Source organism: Mytilinidion resinicola, assembly GCF_010093595.1.
Source record: "Mytilinidion resinicola strain CBS 304.34 unplaced genomic scaffold BDZ99scaffold_9, whole genome shotgun sequence".
Taxonomy (NCBI): domain Eukaryota; kingdom Fungi; phylum Ascomycota; class Dothideomycetes; order Mytilinidiales; family Mytilinidiaceae; genus Mytilinidion; species Mytilinidion resinicola.
This window is the reverse complement of record NW_022985445.1, coordinates 628886-650861: the sequence shown is the minus strand read 5'-3', so window position 1 is coordinate 650861 and position 21976 is coordinate 628886. Positions and strand designations below refer to the sequence as shown.

The 21976-nt window shown below is 49.7% G+C and overlaps 7 protein-coding genes across 7 annotated transcripts; 4 read left to right on the top strand and 3 right to left on the bottom strand.

The window, feature by feature from the left end:
• Window positions 1-131: 131 nt before the first annotated feature.
• On the top strand, window positions 132-1697 carry BDZ99DRAFT_462678 (phosphoglycerate mutase-like protein). Its single transcript, XM_033719908.1, has 4 exons — window positions 132-573; window positions 679-942; window positions 1002-1226; window positions 1274-1697. Exons 1-4 carry the CDS (start codon window positions 395-397, stop codon window positions 1389-1391), a joined length of 786 nt encoding a protein of 261 aa, XP_033577028.1. The 5' UTR covers window positions 132-394; the 3' UTR covers window positions 1392-1697.
• Window positions 1698-1717: 20 nt separating this feature from the next.
• Window positions 1718-4300, bottom strand: BDZ99DRAFT_462676 (uncharacterized protein). Its single transcript, XM_033719907.1, has one exon. It carries the CDS (start codon window positions 4102-4104, stop codon window positions 2026-2028), a length of 2079 nt encoding a protein of 692 aa, XP_033577027.1. The 5' UTR covers window positions 4105-4300; the 3' UTR covers window positions 1718-2025.
• Window positions 4301-4668: 368 nt separating this feature from the next.
• BDZ99DRAFT_570690 (alpha/beta-hydrolase) lies at window positions 4669-5793 on the top strand. Its single transcript, XM_033728018.1, has 2 exons — window positions 4669-5065; window positions 5147-5793. Exons 1-2 carry the CDS (start codon window positions 4873-4875, stop codon window positions 5713-5715), a joined length of 762 nt encoding a protein of 253 aa, XP_033577026.1. The 5' UTR covers window positions 4669-4872; the 3' UTR covers window positions 5716-5793.
• A 324-nt stretch (window positions 5794-6117) lies between these two features.
• On the top strand, window positions 6118-7209 carry BDZ99DRAFT_303186 (uncharacterized protein). Its single transcript, XM_033714206.1, has one exon. It carries the CDS (start codon window positions 6355-6357, stop codon window positions 7093-7095), a length of 741 nt encoding a protein of 246 aa, XP_033577025.1. The 5' UTR covers window positions 6118-6354; the 3' UTR covers window positions 7096-7209.
• A 1105-nt stretch (window positions 7210-8314) lies between these two features.
• BDZ99DRAFT_462673 (uncharacterized protein) lies at window positions 8315-9884 on the bottom strand. The gene has a single exon (XM_033719906.1). The coding sequence runs from the start codon at window positions 9805-9807 to the stop codon at window positions 8446-8448; it is 1362 nt and encodes a 453-aa protein (XP_033577024.1). The 5' UTR covers window positions 9808-9884; the 3' UTR covers window positions 8315-8445.
• Window positions 9885-11058: 1174 nt separating this feature from the next.
• On the bottom strand, window positions 11059-14692 carry BDZ99DRAFT_387696 (Clavaminate synthase-like protein; the record flags this gene model as incomplete). Its single annotated transcript, XM_033715532.1, has 8 exons — window positions 11059-11515; window positions 11571-11740; window positions 11795-12099; window positions 12153-12361; window positions 13341-13464; window positions 13605-13959; window positions 14024-14524; window positions 14585-14692. 8 exons carry the CDS (start codon window positions 14690-14692, stop codon window positions 11059-11061), a joined length of 2229 nt encoding a protein of 742 aa, XP_033577023.1.
• A 1556-nt stretch (window positions 14693-16248) lies between these two features.
• Window positions 16249-17476, top strand: BDZ99DRAFT_442523 (thiamine pyrophosphokinase). The gene is made up of 2 exons (XM_033717813.1): window positions 16249-16448; window positions 16513-17476. Exons 1-2 carry the CDS (start codon window positions 16306-16308, stop codon window positions 17396-17398), a joined length of 1029 nt encoding a protein of 342 aa, XP_033577022.1. The 5' UTR covers window positions 16249-16305; the 3' UTR covers window positions 17399-17476.
• Window positions 17477-21976: the final 4500 nt, after the last annotated feature.

The window sequence follows — 21976 nt, the reverse complement described above, 5'->3', positions numbered from 1 at the left end:
GTATATGGATTAGTCTGCTACATTCTTTAATGCTATTGGAAGTACTCTATAGCTGACTTGCATTCCAAAGTTCGTGTGTACTTGGAGACAAGACACTTCTCCTCCATAGCAATCGTACATCGAGTAAACATGTGTCATTTGCTGACGAAGACCAAACGAGGCTGACTAGACCTTACCTGCCCCTCGTGCCCCTCATTCTAGAGCACGGATGGCCACGGCTGCCAATGAGATCATCGAATCCAAGTGCCTCTATGATCTTTTTAAATCAACACCACCCTCGTCCCCTCCGATAACCCCCCTTTTCTTTCTAATTTACCTGTAGTTCCAAATGAGCCCGTAGAATAGCCCACCCATTCGACTAAAATTCCTCCTCTACCCCCCAAAACCATCCACCATGACCACCCCCCGCGTCTTCATCATCCGCCACGGCGAGACAGAATGGTCTCTCAACGGGCGACACACCGGCACCACCGAACTGCCTCTCACAGCCAACGGCGAGAAGCGCATACGCGCGACCGGCAAAGCACTAGTCGGCGACGACCGGCTGATCGTGCCACGGCATCTGGCGCACATGTATGCTCGAATCCCCACATTCCAGCAATCAACCTCGACCCTCTCCTCTCGCCTTGACGTGCACCCCGAAACACGCAAGAACTAACCCCTTCTCCCCCCGGCCAGCTACGTCTCCCCCCGCCGCCGCGCCCAACACACCCTCGAGCTCCTCGGCCTGGGCTGCCCAGACCCCATGCCCTGGCAGACCAACCGCGCGTACCCCGACTCGGACGTGCGCACGAGCGCGAAGGTGGAGATCACGGAGGATGTCCGGGAGTGGGATTACGGCGACTATGAGGGCTTGACCAGCGCCACGATTCGCAAGCAGCGGAAGGAGAGGGGGCTGGGGGACGATTGGGATATCTGGCGCGATGGATGCGAGGGGGGAGAGTGAGTGATGGTTTCAGTCTGCTCTCTAGAAATGTTGTGCTGATGAGTGTTGGTTACAGGTCCCCTACAGACATCACAACCCGCCTCGATCGTCTGATCGTTGAGATTCGGAACCGATTTCACGAGCCTGCGATTGGGAAGTCGCGCAAGGAGGCGGGGCCTTGCGACGTCTTGATCGTGGCGCATGGGCATATCTTGCGGTCGTTTGCGGCGCGCTGGATAGGAAAGAACATCTCGGATAACCCGTCTTTGATATTAGAGGCCGGAGGAGTGGGGACTTTGAGGTAAGTCTGGGTTGACGATGTCTGTTGCTGTGCTGACAGGATGCAAGTTACGAGCACCACAGCCTCGCTGAGCCTGCTATTCTGTTGGGTGGTGGTTTCATGGTTGATGTTGTAGAGAATGCTGAAGAGGACGAGAAGAGAATTATGAAGAAAGGCCAGATATAATCGTATTACGGAAGTCAGAAGAAGTAACAAGAGCGAGGAGACGTAGTTCTGAAGAGACTAATTGGTCTAATGACTGTAACGTTTTGGAGTATATGGTTAAGTTGATTGAAGCGCGGGATACAATACCTCTAGAAGATATGACATTGCTCCAGCATCTATTACCTGAAAGTGTACCCACGACGTTGATATTTCTCCCATCTTGCCTTCTAGGGTTGCCTAGCGGTGCAACAGATCGGCTAAGGCGATGAGAGCTACGTCTTCCTTACACTTCAGGCAATTAATCAGAAAAACGCCCATTCAATGGCAAGAAAATGCGTAGACTATATGTCTCCTAACGCTGTGTCGGTCTCACGCCTCGCAAAGAAGGCGCACGCTTGAGGGCATCTTTCATATTCCGTCCTATCAAGTTCTCCATACTATCTTACACCTCCATGGAATTAGGGGACAATTAGGGGCTACCTCCAACTCCGCCAAGCACAAACAAAAAACAAACAGGCCCTCCCTCCAAATCCCGCGGCCAATCGCCCCACAGCTGTAGGTCGGTCGAGACATTCAGGCTCTCATTTTCGCCCACCTAGCAGCCACATCATCCAGCCCTGTTAGACTCACCTTGGAATCCACCTCTGTCCGTAGCCTAGGTGAATTCATCTCCATTCTCCGCCGATGACTCCTGGCGTACCTCAGACTCGGCGGCCAGCTCCTCCTTGAGCTTTCGAATCAGCTCTGCCTCCTCATCCCCCCCAACAGCCTTTGCTTTGCCCCACTTGACCAGCTGCTCCTTGTTCTTCGTGCTCCAAATGACAAATTCTCGGGCCGCGAACGCAATCTCGAGACAATCGCGCCCGGCTTCGTTGTCGCTCTTGAGTTCTTGGCCAAGAAGATCGCGCGAAAGGTTTTCGAGTCGCAACTCCTTCTTGCTTAGGCTAGTACCCGCTGCTTCCTGGACCAGAATAGCTCCATCCACCCCACAGCCATGGATCATTCTCAGCGCATCTAAAGTCTCCCGGAGCTGGTAACCGACAATAACCGTGCTAGCATCGATGAGTAGCCACAGAGCTTGCCTAGCCGCCTTCCATCCGTCCAGCACAGCATAACCAGCTTCAACAGCGTCCGGAATGGTCTTCTCCTTGAAACCAGTGATCCTAGTGCGCCAATTCTCGACGTGGTCTTCCGGGAGCACGAGATGATTCAGAAGGACTTCTCCCGTGAAGAAGTCAAGCACTGAAAGGAGAACAATCTCGTTCATGCCACCCTCGACAATGACCTTGTGACAGGCCAGTGTGACCGCTGTTTGCTTCTGTACTCCATGAGCCGGTGCAGGGGAGAGCTCAAAGGCGGAGTCTTCCTGGCCATCATTGGAATGCGCGTCATCGAATGCGCTAGGGATCGATTTAGTCTTTCGATCCGCAATAGACACGTGGCATCGCCAGTAAAGTGCTTTGAGCAATATATCATGATGCTCAAACGCTACACCATGCCAGATATGATCGTTGTAGGCAATCTCGCCCTGGAGGTTGTATTTGGGACGGTCAGGTAGCTGTAGGTCGGTGGTGCGTGATGATATCTCTTGGAGTTTCTGTGTGGCTTCTGCGAACGGCTTCGATGGAGGTTTAGAAGAGCCTCGCGTAGCCGCACCCGCTGGTCCACGGGGAGCATTTGCGGGAGCATAATGCTGAGGAGGAGGCTTAGTTGACGCACGGCGTGGTGGCGAAGGAGTTGCAGCAGGACGTGTTTTAAGAAGCGTTGCAATAGGATAGACCAGAGGAGCCGATGGACGCGCGCGGCCTTGTTGTGCTGGCGGCAGTTGCACGCGATAGGACGGTGGAGACTGCTGCAATTCCGTATGCGCCTGCAAGCCTGTACCTCCAAAGGCCTGATGCGCTGGTCCTTGCGGGGCCTTTTCGTGCATCTGCTGCGTCTGCTGCGGGGCCGTGGGCGGCATATGGGCAGTGATCGCACGGATGTGGGCTAGGATGGACGGCTTGTGCACCGACTTTTCATGCGCCTGCAGGCCCGCCAGCGTCTCATGTAACTTCCCACACTCCAAACATTTGTACTCTTGTTTATCGGCAAGTGAACAGTTGCCCCTTGATTGCTTGTGCTTATTGAATTCCTCAATTGAGGGGAAGGACGAGTTGCATTCCTCGCAGTGCTGGGCCAGAGGGGCGATATGGCTTGACATGTGCAAATTCAGGTCTGGCCTATTCAGAAAGGTTTGCGGACACATGGCGCAGTGGAACAAATCAGCCTCGTGACTGGTGACTGTCGCGCTGCTGGATGTATCCGGTCTCGGCAGAGAACTGCTTGACGCTGACGTCCGTAGAGGCGAGATAGTGGCAGGTGAGTTTCTACGCGCGAATCCAGTTTCGGGAAAGCCGGAACGGGCCGGTCCTGGTCGCTGCTGAGGCTGTCCTGAAGTACCCTTTGTAGGGAAGCGGGAGCCATTCGTATTTGCCTGGTACTGCGCGGGAGCGACTTTGGCGTTGGAAGCCTGTCGAGCTGGACCTGATCGCTGCTGGGTAGGCTGCGGTGAAGCAGTGGGTGGAAAATGGTTGCAATAATGCTCTTCCTTATCCGTCCTACTCGCGAAGGTCTCTTTGCAACCCATGAAAGGGCAAGGGAAAGCTGTCTTGTGAGCGTTCTGAACATGAGCCTCTAAGAGAGCTTCGCTCTGGAACCCCACGCGACAGAAATTGCACTTGCGACCCCCCATTCTGCCCGACTTTCGATGGAGCGAAATGAGAGAGAGGAAGAAGGTAAGCAAGGAAAGGAGGAAAGTTGAGTTGCTGCATCGTTGTCAGTCCTTGGCTAGCAAGATCGCGAAAGCACAGTAGTTCGACATGAGGCAAGCGTTGATTTTTCGCTGTCTCGCATACCTAGAAGAATCTCAGAGCGCGAGCCGGTAACAGGTAGCGAGTGCGCAGGCGAAGATCTTTCGAGGTTTGCCGGCCTTTCCAGCAGCCCTCAATAGCGTTAGTCAGTGTTAGCAAGGTCGAGACGCCGAGGTCAACCCCCAATAACCGCGTGGTGTCGCGGTGTTTGTGGTTGGACGCGTGAAGAACACGGGCGGCGGCGTGTTTTGACGGACGTGCCGAGGCGCTAGTAATGTGATCCGTGCACTGCGCTAAACTCGCCACGTGATAGTCAGGAGAAAACTTCAGGATCGAGGTCGACCAACATCACTCTCATTATCCTTCCAGTGGATCGGTCCGGGGAAGGGCTACGGCTTGTCCTACCCATCTAGATGTGTTCCATGCCGTTCAGGTAGAAGCTTACCTGAGCTGATAAGTATACGAAAGCGTCCTCGTAAACTGCTCGTGTTTCCACCTATAGCAGAGATTGCGACTGTATCTGCCTAGATGTTGATCATAGGGCGCGTCACCTCTCTCTTAAAGATCCGCAAACGACGTGCCCTTTATCCTCTATCAAGATAAAGGTCAAAATCCTCAATTCGTTCTCCAGAGCTAGTATATCTTCCAAGATGCCTTTTCCACCACTTTACATCATCAACCCTCAACCAGATTACTCACACACTCACACAATTATCCTACTCCACGGTCTAGGCAGTACTGCGAGTCAATTTGCAACTGATCTCTTCTCCCACAAGTCCTCCGACCCCTATCAGACTCTAGCATCTGCGCTGCCGAATTTCCGCTGGGTCTTTCCCGATGCTGGTAAGAGATGGTGTTCAGCCTCTGCGGAGTCTACCTCTGCATGGTTTGACGTCTCTTCGTTGGACAATATCAACGACTGAGGCGATCTCCAGATACCCGGCCTCAAGGAATGCATGCCCTACTTGAAGAGCGTGATAGAGTCAGAGGTCGAAAGTCTAGGCGGAAACTCAGAGCACGTAGTGCTGGGGGGGTTTAGTCAAGGAAGCGCGACAGCACTGTGGACCTTTTTAACCGGCTCGGCAACAGTTCGAGGGAAACTAGGAGCATTTATCGGACTGGGCACCTGGCTTCCTCTACCGAAGGATGCGGACCCGATCAAGAATGTCGACTCTACGTGCGTCAATATAGACACAAATGCTCAGGTGCTGATGGATACGCTGCTGCGCACGCTTGATATGGCTGGTCCTCCGTCAAAAGAAGCGATCATTAAAGCTATGCACGATACTCCGGCTTTCCTCGGCCACGGTATAGACGATGAACAGATTAACCTCAAGCATGGGCATGCGGTGCGACATATTCTCCAGGCTGTTGGTACGCAGGTCGAGTGGAAGGACTACGTTGGAGCTGAGAGAGAAGGTCACTGGATCAAGGAGCCCGAGGAATTTGACGATATCATTGCGTTTGTCCAGCGCCAATGTAGAGGCGAATGAGTCTATTCATTTCTTATTTGGATAGCAATCATTTAGTTTGCAAAGTCTCCATTCTCGAACGGAACTCAAGTGTCATCTACCCAGTCCACGTGTATATCTCATTGCCAAGACTGGGCTTGAACAACAACCACAACAACCTCACCTGAGGTCGAATTTGCAACAACTTGTTTCCTTTACGATACTCACTTCTTGCTACGTGCCTATGATACTCATAGTTGGCGATTTCAATTGTCAGTTGGGTATTCTAGTATGCTCGGGCCAGTCATCCTTCAACGACCCTGTCTCGCCGTTCCTGCTTAGCCTTTGGAGGAGCCCAATCTCCACTTTTGACTTTCGGGCCGACTGAACTGTTTCACTCGAGGGAATCTAGATATGAGACGATGTTGCTGCAATTGTGCTCAGGATCAATCAGACGGACGCGGCAGAAAGTGTGCCTCCTGTCTCCAGCTCTCAGCCACAGGCGATCGAAATCAGACAGACAAGAAAGATCAGGCATATCCAAAACCTCCGATAGGCGTCGCCCAAGGCAACATACTCAACCACAAATCACCTGGCCAGTACACTCCTAGTCAACCTTTTGCTGTAATATTAACGTAAGAAAGGGACACGTGGGATGGAAATTCCTGGGACCTCCAGAAGATGGTTCCAAAAGCTGCGGACACAAAGAAGTGGTTTGAGAGCACTTTCAAGGAAATAGAGGATATGAATGGCCGGCTACACCACATCCCAACTGACGAGACTTCAATTGATGAGAAGCTTTTACTGGGCTCCGAGATGTCTTGGCTGCAATCTCGAGTACGAGTGAGCTCGCTATCCCATCAATGGTTTGCTGCTTCGAGATACACCTTCTCCGCTGTTCGTTCCATTCTTCGAGACAGCCCTTGGGAAGTACTCTCTAGTGCGTGCGACAAGTTGTACGATATAGGTGCGGAAATTCACCGGCTCGAAAGACGTCTCGATGATCTGTTTATGATATCAGAGCTGAAAGATTCACACCCACTTCTTCATCATCTGGAAATTTACAGATATCAAGCCCTATCACAATTTGATGACAGACTGGCACCTGTTAGAGAGAAAACGCAACAGATCGAAGCTCGCAAGGGATCGATAATGTTTGCTCAAAGGTCTAGCTACGCCACACCCCGTTTGGAGTCGCGTTATTGGCGCTATCAAAAGGAGCAGGACCAGCTCTTTAAACAAATGTCAAAACTCAAAGTGCTCCACGAGATTGCCACGTCTCGACTTCTCGAACAAGAAGCAGCTCGAAATCCCCGCTTTGCGATTTATCTTGTCGCGAGTATTATCTCTGCGTTTTCATTTATCAGCACTTGGAAATCTATCGAGAATCATCCCTGTCAGGATACGCAATGGCATCCGTAATCCCAACAGGCGTCATTAGGTAAAGAAAATTCGTGACCGCATGTATGGTATTGCGCAAGTCCTCATGGATAGCAAGACAGAGACCAAAGCACTTGTAAAACAGCTTGCAATGATTGCCGAAGTAAAGCTCTCACGCATGTCGGACGCTGATGTACTGAAAGAGCTAGAACCGGCGAGGAGAATACTCGCGGATGTGCAAAAAGGGCAGAGTGCGACGTGGAAAAAGGATCAAGCTACTATCGATTCAGAGCTAGGTCCTGACTCCCCAGTACAGCATATAGCCAACGGCAAACTTGTATCAGGATGGGACATGAAACTGTTCACTCTCCCTGCGCAGTCGACCATGGCGAGCAGGGAGATGAAATACCGAAAGAGGACAGAGGACGGCTTCGAGAAGACAGGAAATTTTGTAAAGGGGAAGAAGACTACAAAAGAGAGGTTGGAGGAGTTTCTAGCACGGCAAGGCTCGGGCTGATGCTCTTTTGCATAGCCACAAGAGAGGAGTTTGGTTGCGAAAGATGTTTGACTCTGAAAAGGGTCCCTCAGACTAATTTCGCACGGGCCGAAATAGGAATCACTGTCTCTACACTTGCTCGACACCGCTGTTTCTTAACCCCAATGTGCACCCTACTCGACCCACTCTGCTCACGTGATCATGCGCCGCTGTGGCTGAGTTCGGCTCAGGCCCGGCTCAGCTTCGGCTCAAGTCTCCTCAGGTCTGCTCACCCTTGCTCATCCTTACTCACCGGCTGCGGCACAGTCTTAGATGTACCTTACTAAAAACTATGAAGTTGTAGCGAAGGACCTTAAATCTATCCCCGGCGTGACCGGGTCACGAATTAGGGCCATATACCGTTTTATAAGCCTTATAGGCTTAATATTACGAACATAATAACTACCTGCGAGGTCGTAGAGTACCCGCGGCCTAAGGGCTAGTAAGACAGAAGGCAGAGCAGGAGGCAGCCGCTGACTTAGGTATACTAGGCGCAGCCGAAGTTATAAGACTCGGATGGTCACATAATAGCTCGCAAGATCTTATAACGAGCTAGCAGGAGACAGCTTATAAGGGCTCGCGAGGACCTACAAGCTAGGTATTTCTTAAGACTAGGACTTTATATTTAAGAATACTTATTTCTATAGACTTTAAACTTTATAATTAACTTAAGATTTTATATTAGACTTTGGGTAGTGTTAACACTACCCATTCAAATATATACGACAAAACAGTAAAACTAGGTCGTGAATACTAAGATGCAGTCAACTCAAATGCTTGTGAAGTCAGGAGACTTTGCGGCTAAGCCGAACTAGTAGGAACAAGGAGAACATCAGGACTGCTTGCGGTAATTGATTTTAAACTTCGTTGACCAGCCATATTTCAGCATCCTCTATCTGCTCTAAAACAATCCTCAAACTCGGTCGTTGGCGCGCCTGCTCCTCAGTCCTTGCTAAGATTTCACTAGGCCCCTTGCTATCTTTGCTGTTCCGAGTCCTGATCTTCTGCTCTACAAACCGCTTTGCACTCCGTACCTCCTCCTGCCACCACCTCTTAGCTGCCTCCTGTGTCTCCTTGGGACTCGCGCCCTCCAGTTCTCCAGGCTCGCTCAACCGCTCCACAGCATAATATTTGGTGCCTCTGCGCGCAATAGTCCGAAACTGCTCGTCCCATTCTGGCGCACCCGCCGTACATGCGCGAATACAGGCTCTCAACTTCGCAGGTGTATCTCTAAATTTCGGAAAGGGCGGCGAAGCCTCTTGCTCTCGGAACATGTCGAAGCCGATCCCGCAATTGACGCTGCTTGTGCCCTCAAAAATGCACCACAGCAACTTTCCCAGCATGAATACCTGGGCCGCTTCGCGCTCTTTGCCCTCGAGTGCCAGCCATGCGGCACTGAAGCCCTGCGTACATTCGCGGTACCGATCCGCCTGGGTCGGCAGCTTCCAGCCTGGAATAAATGACTTCAAGAGTGCCAGGCTCTTTACACGCACTGGTGGACACTCTACTCGCGCTGCGATATACTCAAGATACTCTATGTAGCGCACTTCAGGCGGTGACCATGAGTACCATCCGCCGCGCTGCTCGAGATCAATAAGCGTGGCATCAAGACCTTCAGTGCCAGGCGAGAGGAGTACGTTGTCAGGCTTAAGGTCCGGGTAGAAACCGAGCGGCGAATCCTTGATGTGCAGTAATGCTTGAGCAATTTGGCGCGCCCATCTAAACCGGTCTCTCAGCATGGATGGTGTGCTCAATGCCTCTCTAGATGATTCCTCTAGTGTCTTACCCAAGCTACCAAGCGGGTAGAAAGGCAGGATGAAACCGCAAATACCGATCTTGCCCCCGAACCGGCATTTCTTGGTGACGACATACAGCGGTGCTCCAATGATATTGGGGTGTCGCTTTAGCGTGAGCAGCATCTTCAGCTCATGGTACATGTACTTTACGTCCTGGACAAGCGACTTGAACACGAGGGTCTCTCCGCCGCGTCGTGAGGGGATCTGCACAAGCGTGATGGATTCGTGTGGCTGGGCTTGTAGCTGTAGGTCGGCGTAGTCAACGACATCAGGCCAGCGTGCCGAATCCAGATGCCAGATGTCCTGCAAGGCTTTGACTGAGAACCAGTTCTGCTCAATGTTATAAATGGGATGTGGAACGATCTCCATGCTATCCACGTTTGCCCGGATATCGTTCACAACGATACGGGATCCGAATGGCATGTCGTAATACAGTGTCTCAAACCCAGAAGTACGCGTCGCCCAGCTTTGCAGAGCACGCAGTAAATGCTGGCAGATCTCCAATTTTGCAACGCGTCTCCCTCGTATGAATGGCGCGGATGTAGAGCGCAGGTTCTCACGCAGCTCGAACGGATGATCTTGCTGGCCAGGGATGAAGACATCGATGCGCAAAGGTGGACGTCCAAGGGCAAAAGTGGGGTAGGCGAAGAGACGGGTGCCTTCTGGGTCGACGCCGTCTAGACACCAAGATGCATCTTTTCGAGGCGTTAGGCTCTCAATGCGGTTTTTGGGATTATTGAACGATGTGTCCCAGCTGATAGTTGAGCCGGCAATGTTTTGGCCAAGAACGCGATCCCAGGATTCGATTTGGCTGTAGATCGCAGTAGGGTTTAGCACATGGTCACGCATGACCGTTGACGGCTCCATAATCGAGGTTAGATTTACCGCGTCACACTAGTAGGTGAACGATATTTGAGCGAGACTGACTCGGGCCAAAAGTGCCATAAGTGACTTAGTTCTTCCCACAGGATGTAAGAGACACTACATATTACCTCCCCCGCATCGATCACCAACTCATTATCGTCCGGGGATTGGTGTCGAATGGCGACGGCGCTCGACACGTAAGGGATGGGCACTGCTCCGCTCATGCACAATTTTACCGGTCAGCCGCAAACGGACAGCAGTGCCGCACAATGGCCCGAGTTAGCTATGCAGGTAGGCCCGTGACAATGCTGGGTTGGCTGGCAAGAAGCAATTGGCAATCGATATCCCTTGGCATGTCGTTGCCTTCTTTCCCCGCAGGTGTGTATCTGAGATTTTCATGACTAGCCTATCACCTAGTTCTACTTACTAATAGCAAATGGATTGTGAGACATCTTGGTTTAGCATCAAGGGAAGGACTTACGGTTCTTTCAAGCCTCTGTCTAATGATATCACTGTACTCTATAGTTTTCACTCGATTCTACCTACAAATTTGACGTCAGGGGAAATTCACGATAGGTAGATTCTCGTAGCCTCTTCGAGGTCGGTCGCAAAAACGGGAGTAGGCAATTTTTGGTGTCCGATACATCTACAGACAGTACCTGGGCCATCATCCACATAATAGGGCCGTAAATCGAAAGCTGAAACTTAATCGGTCCGGACAGTAAAAAGAAGATCCGAAAGCAAGTCTAGCATGAGCCCATAATAGTTGAAGAACCTTACAACCGTAATCAGCCTCAACTCTAGCAGGGGTTAGGAGCTGAGCCTCTCCGCAACTGTAAATGTCAATCTGGGCAATGGCACAATATTCCATTGTTCCTCGACCTCGTTATCCTCGAAAAGGCGTTCATTCCCCTCCCGTAGCACACGCGGAAGCTTCCATGCTAGTGCGTCATTTTTCAGCCACAGGCGCACGAGGTAGCGACTCTTTTCTGGCTCATCCTCAAAGGCTTCGCGAGAGTGTAACAGCCCGTGATTGTTGATGAACGTCAGGTCGCCTGGTAGGTTTTGAAGCACCAATTGATTTGCGTGCGCTGTGGCTTCGAGAAAATCAAGTGCTTCACGCTGGTAGCGCGTCAGGGTCGGGAAGCCCGAGGAGCGTGGAACGTTATCGAGGCCTATCAGAGGCTCACGGGCATAGTTGAAGATTGCGTGGCCGCCATGGTAGAAAAGAATAGGCCGCATGGTTCTCTCGATCAACCCACCGGGGCTAGCTGGTGCGTTAGCTTTGCTTTAAGACTTACGAGGAATTGGATTGAACCCACCTGTCAAACGGCCAGTCAGGTCGAGCAAGTACCTCCAGAATATCCGGTCTGACGGCAGCTATTGCATTGTAGATTGACAAGGATGACGCAATGATATGATTGCCCCCTTTTGCAGCACAGCTCTTCGCAAGAAGCCCAAGAATGTCAGGGAATGGATCCGTATGGAAAGTCTTTGCAGATGTTAGAATTTTCTGAGGTTCAAACAGGGTATCAAATTACAGTACCGAAGCTCGGTTAGAGAACCTCGTGGGCCTATCACTTTGAGATATGGCTGAAGACTTCGCGTCGCGGATATGCATGAGCATATTGCCTTGGTCGTCTTGCTTTGCCCTCTTCTCACCAATGTAGCTCGCAAGTCCCAAGAAGACTAGGATTCCGTCTTCGCGGGAGTAAAGGTCGAAATCAATACCGCGAATAGTCACAAACCCTCTCCCGGAGTGCACTTCCTGGGCATGTTGACGCAGGCTTTCTCCAAGTGTAGGAAGTTGGAAATTCTGAGGGCTGATCTCATGTCCGTCCAATCCAAGATCTGATAAGATTTAGCTGCGTATTGGTTATTTAATCGCTAAAAGGACTCATTACCTAGAAACTTATTCAAAGCAGTGGCTACCTCTAAGTTCTGAGATGTGGTGACTTCAAAGATATAGTCCTGTTCAGATCGGAAGGTGGATGTATTCCACGCCAGCTTGGTATCGAATGGTACAGGGCCTTGTCGCACTTGCACATGCCAGCTACCAACATTCTCCTTGCCAAAGGGATTGACTGCCTGACGAGTTGGTTCGATCCATATCCTAGGAGCCATAGGGTAATGGCGATGTGGTTTTTGAGTAAGAATTGATACTGATTGTAAGAGGTGGTTACTGTTTAACCCACTTTAAAAACCCTGTTAACTTTACTCGTCTCCGATGCGTTCAATCAAAGGATTGGGGGGATTCAGCGATTTTGGGTACGTGCTCATGATCATGCTATAACCCCTCTTCTAAGAACGCTGGGCGGTGAAAGGAACAACCGCGACGATTCGCTCAATTTGCGAACTCGTTGCCTTATATCGAAGGACCAATTGCATCACAAGACGTTATCAGGTTTACGCCCCGAATGTTAAGACAGATAATTAGACGTGTCAGCCGACTCCGTCCAGCCAGATCCAACATGCAGCCGCTTCGTGCTGTAGAAGTTGCAGATTCCAATACGTAGGGTAAAGCGCTCTAGGATCGCCGTTTCTGGTTCGGTTTTGCGGTCAACATCCATCACTATTCTTACGCTGCCGCCATGACGCTAAATTGGTTGAGGAGCTCTCATTGGTTTGGAACTCACCTTACGCGGTCTTCGTAAGGTTGCGCGTCATGATATCAGTCTCACGTTTTCATCCATCTCATACAGCGGCCCACCGCGACTTTTCTTAGCCTAGTAGACGGAAGAGAAAAAGAAACAGCCGACGAAATTGACTAGGGTGAAAACGCATCTATGGGAGTAGCGTCGTTGTGATCAAAATATGCTCTAAATCCCTTGATTTTTTGCTGCTAGCAGCGGCGCTGGACCAAAAACTGGAGCTGGTGGCCAAGGCTGTGCCGCCGGCGAATGCTCGTGAGTGTCTCGTGGACGCCATCGTTCCTCAAAGATTTGGCTAGTAAACCAGTAGGGAATTTCATAATTGTGCGATTGGCCAACGTTCTTCATTTCATCCGCTGAAGAAGCTGTCAGCAGTTATGCATAAGTCTGACATAAGATCATAACTTTCATGTCATCGATACCTAATAAAAGAATTCAAACATACCTTTTTGACGAGCTATATTGCTGAGCCAAGTCAATAAGTCGACTTGTTGCTGATCAAGTTTCGCCATGTGCTGAGCGTCCTTGGATTTCCAATTGAAGTCGTGGCTGAAAGGTATGTTGCCTTTGCAAGACCAGTGGAAATAGGCGAGGATGGCCTTGGAGCCGGAGTGTATGGCCCGGATCAGTGACATGTCGAGATATAAGACCTGTTGAGCGGCGTGAATACTAGTACTAAAAAGGCTCTGATTTGCACTGCAACACTTACTGGTGCTTCCCTCTTCGCCGAAAAAGCCCGCTGAAATGCAACACCTCGTTCGTAATTGTGTAATAGGACGAATGTTACGAGAAAAATCGTATACCAATTGTTTGAGTTGTTCTCTTCGATAAGCTTCTGGAGGGTTCTAAGCACCTCAAGGCGAAGAGGTCTCAGAATACGGTGCATGATGATCGATGCGTATTGGTAGTCGATATATGGTGGTGGTGAAATCCAGTCTGGTGAACGAAAAGGATTTTTTAGTTCGCCGGCACCGAGCTTGTCGGCTCCACAGCAGCGCCACTTGCCTTCAATAAAACGGCATGCGACCCAAAGACGAAGGGCTTTTTGAAGCACCTCTACCTTAGGTGATTGTTAGTCATGGCTTGCCGCGAGTCGCATTAAGTCAAAGCTCGTCCTTACATACAGGTTTGTCTTTTGAGAATGCGAAACTAATGGCAGAATGAAAAACTTCCCAAACAATTTGATCACTTTCGTCCAGCAAGGTGCCCAGGTACGGGACAAGACTCTTGTCTAGGAACTCTTTGAAAGCATTGGTTGCCTTGTCCGCATCGGCAATGGCCCATGGTATATGATACATTGATCTTCCCTTCAGGTCGACGGCATCAATTTCTTCAGGGGGTTCAAACTGGCGAACCTCAAGGCGGCATACGGATTGAATATCTTGCGTGATTTCAAGAACATGGACCTTATTATCCACCCACTTTCGGGACGTCTGGAGCATGAAGTCACCGTATTTTGGTCCCGTCATTGGATGGTGTTGGTAGAAAGTATATGGTCCAACTCCAGTTCTAAAGAGCACACTTTCGGATATCTTATAGCGGAGGCAGCCTAGATATCTAGTTCTGGGGTGGGAATTGAGACACGTGAGACAGGGATGAGTTTCATCTTCAGGATTCGGGTCGCACTGGTGGAGTCAGTCATGCGTTTTAATGCCCGAGGTGGGGGCGAGAGGAGGAAGGCATACTCTAATACGCTGGGTATGACATCTAATACAGGAGGCCAGCTGCCTAGTCCTGTGTGTTTTTAAACGCACTTCTCTAGAATATGGCTTCCTCCGTACTTTTGGTATCATCGGCGTCAAAGGCGTGTTGGAGGGCGTGATGTTTGCTGTATTGCCGCCCCGCAGTCTCTTGTTTTGGGGCATCGGTGCCAACTTTGGAAGAGATGAGGTAGTGTGAGTAGTTGATATAACTGGAGGGATTTTGATAGTCTCCTCAAATTGTTCACCCGGGGGACATGAAGGATCGGCGGTATGGGAGGGAGTTGAAATCGCAGGCGGGTCGATCGGTACTAGGGCTGAAAGCGAGTCGGCCGAGTTGAAATCCACGCACACTGTCGCCGCCGTTGACAGTGGTGGGTGTATCTGGTCATTATCTGAGGGGTTGAAAGGAGACGCTGAAGTAGTATTGGAAATGCCACTACTCGAAGCAGAGAATGTTTCGGCTGTGGGGATGCCAAGACTCTCATCTCCGTAGATCCAACGGTAACTCGCTAGGTCGAAGTCGTACGTGTCATGATCAGTAGGCTGCCAGTCGTAGTGGTTCTCTCCTGTTGGCTGAATCTGCTGCAGCACATCTTGCGGAGTGTGAGTCTGAGACGAAGTGCGAGACAAAAATGGAGAGGGGGTAGCATCGGGTTCCTGTGGCTGCAGGAAATGGTCGCCTCCGATATCATACACGCCCAGATCTGTTATTTCGATAGACGTGCTCGGGACGTGTCCCACCGGAGGTCGTTGTTGTATTCGATCGACCGAGGAATGAGACGAGTCCTGGCGGCGTTGTTCTCTCACAAAGTCTAGAAGAGCTTCTGGTCTCACTCCCAGACAGCTCGCAGCATGATGGATAAGTTCGTTCTCGTCGCTGGCTTGCGCTCTGTCTACCATTTGTGTGGGGCCTCGGAAGGACGATGGCGACAGGTGCGTTCCAGTAAAGCAATCTCTAGAGATGAAGAGGTTAAACTCGGCATGATTTAGGGAAGAGACGGATGGAGTGAGCAAATTATCTAATCTCTAAAGCGACTTGACGTGGAACTTGAGTCAAACTGTGATGCGATTCGCTCCGCCTCATCCTCGGCCGAATCTTTGCCAGCCAATGGTCTCGCGACCGGCGAAGAACGTGGGATCCCAACATGCCAGCAAAGCCGATAAATGAAGCAGCCAATCGGAGGCTTGCGAACGCATACCGATCTGAGAGCCAATAACATCCCGACCGACGAAGAACGCTTTGGCCTAGATGAATCCACAAATAGAGTAGCCAATCGCCAGCGTTCCCTCTCACCGGTAGTCTTGGAAAACCGATGAATGAACTCTTCAATCAAAGGCTACAACGCATGAAACCCGATAAGGAGATTCAGCGGTTGTTCCGCTCATTACCAGGGGACCCGGTTTATTCCAAATCGTTATATAATGCCAAGATAGGCTAACTGTCATACAAAGATGTTTCCAAAAATATGTGTTATTTCGCCAGTCGGCATGTAAAAGGCTAAATCAGGGTACGTCTTGTACATAACGCATATTATCACCTGTCATACAATGTTCTGCGCTCCAAAAGGTCACCTTTGGTCAGTGTCTTATTACCTCAGGTTGCCTCAGCCTCCCCAAGCCCATCCCCTACAAATATAAAGAGGCAGACTTTCCAATGTTCAGAATCCGTAAACAGTCCAAAATCTTCCTCATGCTTGTCCATCATGATACTTTCCCTCCTGACACGCTTGCTTCCATGGGCATCACATGAAGCCTCAACTACGACCCATAATTCCAATGTCACGGCCATACCGAACCATTCAGCAGCGAAGTTTTCTGCCTTTAAGTTCGTTGAGGAGGTCGATACGTCAGTGTAACTGCCGATATTAAGCCCTTGTGTATATCACTGATACTAGACTTTTGCTTCGTAGATGGCCATATTTCCAACAGGATCCTTCCGCGTACAAGAAGCACATGAGAGATTTCTACTACTTCATGGTAGATGGCTACAGTCGGCCATTTGGGTATATGCACCGCGAATTTATACAAGGTCTATCATGGTCGTCCGAGTGGAAAATCGACCCAGATGATCGGCTCCTCACGCTTATGTCGAGCGATGTCGAAGGCCGCACCAAAGCTATGAACGAGACGCTACGTGCGAATTACAACGAAAAACGCGTGGTGCGGAAATGGTTCAACGAGAACTTCGCTCTCGTTGCGCCTAACGGTGACCATGTGCTGGATATGGACGGCGGCGGCGTCGATTTATTCGGGATCGTCACATGTGGTGTACATATGACTGGTTTCGTGCGCACTAAATCTGGTCTCAAATACTGGGTTCCAAGACGATCGTACACCAAGACGACATTTCCAGGCCGGCTTGATAATTTTGTAGCCGGGAATCTGGGTTCCATGGAGAAGCCAATTGACGGTATGATCCGGGAGGTCTTTGAAGAGACAGGCATTCCTAAGGACTATACCCGAGCGCACATCAAGGCCTGCGGCACATTGACATATCAGATGTCAGTCACCAACGACGGTCGGCCGGGTTGTCAGCATCATTCCCAATACGTGTATGAGATGGAGCTGTCAGAGGATGTTGTGCCTCGGCGGCATGATGGCGAAGTAGAGAATTTCGAGCTCATGTCTTTAGAAGATGTCCAAGCAGCTCTCATGAGGGATGAGTTTACCCCAAATCGAACCTTAACCTACGTTGCCCATTTCATCCGGCATGGAATTGTAACTGCGGAAAACGAGGCGCGTATTGTTGAAATTTGCGCGCGATTACATAGGAAGCACGACCTTTTTATTGAGTAGATAGGGTGGAGTAGGATTAGTGCTAGTAGTCAGGGTCTGAAATTTTCGTACTTAGATGGCGATAAGAACCTCACTATGCTTCTAAACTGGTGTACTGGACTGAAAACCTTGGTAGTATTAGGTAATGTGATATGCGACTAAATTTCTGAGGACAAATAGATGGCTTTCTCTACGTAGGACGGGGGCGTTGCAAGTTTATATACACAAGTATGCCAAAGGTCACGTGATTACAAACGCGTGCCCATGACCATGGGCGGAGCCTCATATGTAATCAACAGACAGCGAGAAATACGTAGTAAATATTTTGCCGTAACACCTATAAGAAACCATTACTGCCCTTAGTATAGGTGTGATATTGTTCAGAACTCGTTGTGGCGTTCTTCTTGTCCGTTAGCCGACTTCAAACCGATGAGAGGCGCAGCGAATCATCCATAAGACCGTTTTACGGTCCATTTATTTATATCGCCAGCCCCTGTTAGAAGATTCTACCTCACAGCTAACTGTTGCTTTTTCTGGAATCATACTTTGGTCAGGCCGCAAAGGACAGAGCGTAAAACCGTCGAGGAATCACGCGTGACGCGACCGATGAAGAAGTTAAGGACCGATGTAAGCAAGGTAACGAATCGCGCACGAAAGAACTGTTCACCTGTCGCAATCCTAGTACTCGACGAAAGAAAATACCGGCGTGATTATGGCCATAGGATAGCTACGAAACCGATGAATGCAACCATCAGTCCCGATCCTCCATAAATACGAGCCTCACCCCAAGCGAAAACCGATGAGGAGAACGGTTGATGCCGATACTCTTACGACTGGCAAAGTCACTGTGGTTAGAAGGACGGCTTGTTTTGCTAGAGAGCCTCATATTTAATAAAGGAATGATTGGGCCGAAGAGAAACCAACGAAGGATGGCCGATGAGGCAAGAGAGTCGTTCCCGATTCCCACGTCTGCGAATACCACCTGCTCACGGATGACAGAGAAGGAGGGCCCTAGATGTGCTCTTCTATAAAGTCACCGGCTGCCCATCGTGGAAGGATCATATTCCAATTCGAATCGAGAGAAACCGACCGCCAAGTCACTCACGATATTCTCCAACGCAATCGTCACGTCGATATTCCTTACTGGTCATCTGACATCTTCCTCCTCTGCCTATTATACGAAGATCATGGCTCCTAATACCGAGTCAACCATGGACAAGACTACTGATAAGCCATATACTTCTCTTCTCAAAATGAATGGTTAGTTGAAACTCTGACGCTCTTAAGATTCCAGCTCGAAATTTGATTCTGACCCTCGGCTATAGATTTTCCCCCCGGATCTCTGCCAAAAGAAAACGGCAAGAAAGTGGATCAGTGGTCGACCCAAGCCGTAAGTCGCCGTAATATAATGCCCCAAGGGATAAATTATGCTTATTAACACGATTAGGTCCCCAGCAATAAAAGCCTCCAGAATGGAGACAAGACCGCAAAGACGGGGAACGGGTGCCAAAGCAACACTTCATAGGAGCTTGCACAACTAATTCTCAGGGAGGAAATCACACCATCGTAATAAAGTTGTTTATCTTCTAGAGCTATGGTCAAGAATCTTTCATTCTGCAACATATAGGGGGCTTGGTGTTTGCAATCTACACCATTATTAGCATTAATAGATCTGTTATTCTTATAACTACAACCTGTGTGTGTCCTAGCGAACGTCTTTGTATGTTTCGACTTTACTAATCAAAATATTCGAATAGTAAACATTTGGACCGTAGATAAAAGTCTAGCCTGCGACCATATTATGATTTTAATAAGCCACTTACTAATAGTTGCAACTTAACAATACTTGATCGTGTATAATCCAATAATAGGACTGCTCCAAAAAACTTATAATGCTAGTGCGAAGTTTAGGAATATTAACCTAATCCGAAAAATATAACAGAAAGTACAATATCCCAATATACACCCAAGAAGTTTTCTTTCCCGTTCAGGGAACTGAGCTGCTCATGCTCCAGCCTAAGTCGTGGCTGTGCTGGAGTGAGCAGCTCGTTGGAACACGGTTTTGGGCCCTGAATTCAACAGGGAGGGCTGAGATCGGGGTCTTCGCCCTGCTCGGAAGGCCCATTTCCAGGCCCATAGGCCTGCTAAGTTCCAGTTTTAGGGCCCCAATTCTTGAGTAAACCTACCCTCGATGGAAAACAGCTTAAGGTTGATCTGCGCCACTTTATTTTCCATGTAATAGTAGAGTTATAAGTGGCTAATAGGCTTAAGTTAAGTTAAGTTGCTAATTAGCCTTATTTAGACGGATTGCTTGTTCGTTGCTTGCTTACTTGTTAAAATGCTAAGAGGTGTCTAGAATTGCGACTAACATACTTTTTCAAGCTGCAGATGCGAAGGGGAGGCCTCCGGTTACCATCCGCACTAGTCGTGAAGAAGTTCCGAGCTAAAATGCGTGCACAATTGAAAAAGTCGTAATCCTTGGCATGGTGGAGAGGTTCGGGCGCCCGCGCGCCGCCCGCCAGGCTAGCTTAGTCAGCCACACAAAAATCAAAAATTAGCATCAATTCCAGCAAATCTGCTCGCGAGCTCGTACACCACAACAACCAATTTTAATGGGCGCCATTAACTACACACCCCCTTTTCGTTAATCGCACACCCCCTTTCCTCTATTCGCACACCCCCCCCCACCTTGCCGTTTCACCGCGTTCCTATTGGCTCGGAGCAGCGCGCCGGAGCTCCGGGCATTTACCTATACATCACGTGAGGCTACACGCGAGGCCGTACGTGAGCTCGTACGTGGGGCTATACAAAATGGAAAGGCTATACAACCTATCCATTTTACGGTTCATTCTTTCCATTTTATATAGCCTTGTATACGGCCTCACGTACGGGTTCACGTACGGCCTGGCGTGTAGCCTCACGTACGTGAGGCTATACAAAATGGAAAGATTGAGCCGTAAAATGGAGAGGTTGTATAGGCGTTCCATTTTGTATAGCCCTACGTACGAGCTCACGTACGGCCTCGCGTGTAGCCTCACGTGATGTATAGGTAAATGCCCGGAGCTCCGGCGCGCTGCTCCGAGCCAATAGGAACGCGGTGAAACGGCAAGGTGGGGGGGGGTGTGCGAATAGAGGAAAGGGGGTGTGCGATTAACGAAAAAGGGGGTGTGTAGTTAATGGCGCCCATTTTAATTGTTCTAAAAGTTACGGGACTACTTATTCTAGTAGTGGGAAAGCAGCTTATAGAAGGGCTAAAAGTTTGGAAGCGTTGGTGATAGTGGAATCTATGAAAAGGAAACCCCAGATCAGCGTTAGCTTAGCGTAACGTAGCGAGCTCGTATAACAACGTAGAAACCCAGAACCGCCCGGAAAACGTGTTTGCCGTAGTTTCCAACGTTTATCCAAACTTGCACTAATTTCCTATTATGGCTGGCGTCCTCTATTGTTTCCAGCCCGTGTAGTCTGCCTGTGTAGTTTCCAGCTCGTGTAGTTTCCAGCCCGCTACTCCAAGTCCTCCTCTCTACGACGCTTCTTTAAGCGCGCAGTTGTACGGCCAGAGGCCTCCAAAATTAAACTTAATACTTCCTGCATAGATATTAGCTTATAGTTAGACATAGAAAGAGAGGAGGGCGTATTCTTAACTCTCAATTAAAAAACAGCCTACTCTTCTCCTACTTGTAAAATTTACTCATATCATCAAAGCCCTTCTTGTACCTCTCTGCATCCAGTCTATAAAATTGCAGCACCCGCGTCGGATAACAACTTTCTAAGAACATAATCGTCTTCATACATTACTGTCTTATAATCAGTCTATCTTAAGAATATAACTGTCTTAGGACGGGACTATCTTCAGAGCATGACTATCTAGAGAACCTCCTCATCTTAAGATGCCACCGTTTTAAGACCATGGCTGTCCTAAGAACATGCCGTCTTAAGAACATGCCGTCTTAAGAACGTGACTGTTTGGAGAATAGCCCGGGCCTATTATAGAGCAAATTTACTCGAGACCTGGGGGCCTAGAAATTGAAACCTGGCAGGTCTACAGGCCTTCCAAGGTGGGTGAGGATCCCTATCCCTGTCGAATAGAGAGCCCAGATTTAGGGCTTCAGTCTCAACTCAGGATTCGCTCACCATAGCACAGCCACAGCTTAGGCTGGAGCATAAGCAACTCAGTTCCTTAAACAGGAAAGGAAACTGCTTGGGTGCACATTGGGATATCGAACTACCTGGGTCTCCACCCCATCCCTGATCGCGGCTCCGCAAGTTGAACTTTCGCAGTCTTGCTCTCAATCCGCCGTCCCACGCCGATGGCCGCGATGGGATCTGATACAAGGCATAGCCATGCGCCGTCGTTGTTATAATAATCGGTCCTCAAGATCGCGTTTACATGAGAGCAGCTGCGAATCGTGGGATAGTATTGAGCAAAGTCGATCACAATGAGGGCGATCTCGACTGGCAGCTTGAGGTGTACCAGGTACGACCGGACAAGCACGGTATCGCGGGGTGCGACGTGATGGCTTTGATGTTCAGAAGAGAGATTCTCGTCCTCATGGCCGTGATTACATGCAAAGCTGATCCTGCCGACGGTAACAGTATCTG

Bases quoted from the DNA above. Each gene is read 5' to 3' on its own strand.
- BDZ99DRAFT_570690 (XM_033728018.1), top strand. From the start codon at position 4,873: ATGCCTTTTCCACCACTTTACATCATCAACCCTCAACCAGATTACTCA. The intron at 5,066-5,146 runs GTAAGAGATGGT...TCAACGACTGAG, and splicing joins CTGGGTCTTTCCCGATGCTG to GCGATCTCCAGATACCCGGC.
- BDZ99DRAFT_442523 (XM_033717813.1), top strand. From the start codon at position 16,306: ATGATACTTTCCCTCCTGACACGCTTGCTTCCATGGGCATCACATGAA. The intron at 16,449-16,512 runs GTCAGTGTAACT...TTTGCTTCGTAG, and splicing joins TTCGTTGAGGAGGTCGATAC to ATGGCCATATTTCCAACAGG.
- BDZ99DRAFT_462676 (XM_033719907.1), bottom strand. From the start codon at position 4,104: ATGGGGGGTCGCAAGTGCAATTTCTGTCGCGTGGGGTTCCAGAGCGAA.
- BDZ99DRAFT_462673 (XM_033719906.1), bottom strand. From the start codon at position 9,807: ATGCCATTCGGATCCCGTATCGTTGTGAACGATATCCGGGCAAACGTG.
- BDZ99DRAFT_462678 (XM_033719908.1), top strand. From the start codon at position 395: ATGACCACCCCCCGCGTCTTCATCATCCGCCACGGCGAGACAGAATGG. The intron at 574-678 runs GTATGCTCGAAT...CCCCCCGGCCAG, and splicing joins CCACGGCATCTGGCGCACAT to CTACGTCTCCCCCCGCCGCC. The intron at 1,227-1,273 runs GTAAGTCTGGGT...ACAGGATGCAAG, and splicing joins GGAGGAGTGGGGACTTTGAG to TTACGAGCACCACAGCCTCG.
- BDZ99DRAFT_303186 (XM_033714206.1), top strand. From the start codon at position 6,355: ATGGTTCCAAAAGCTGCGGACACAAAGAAGTGGTTTGAGAGCACTTTC.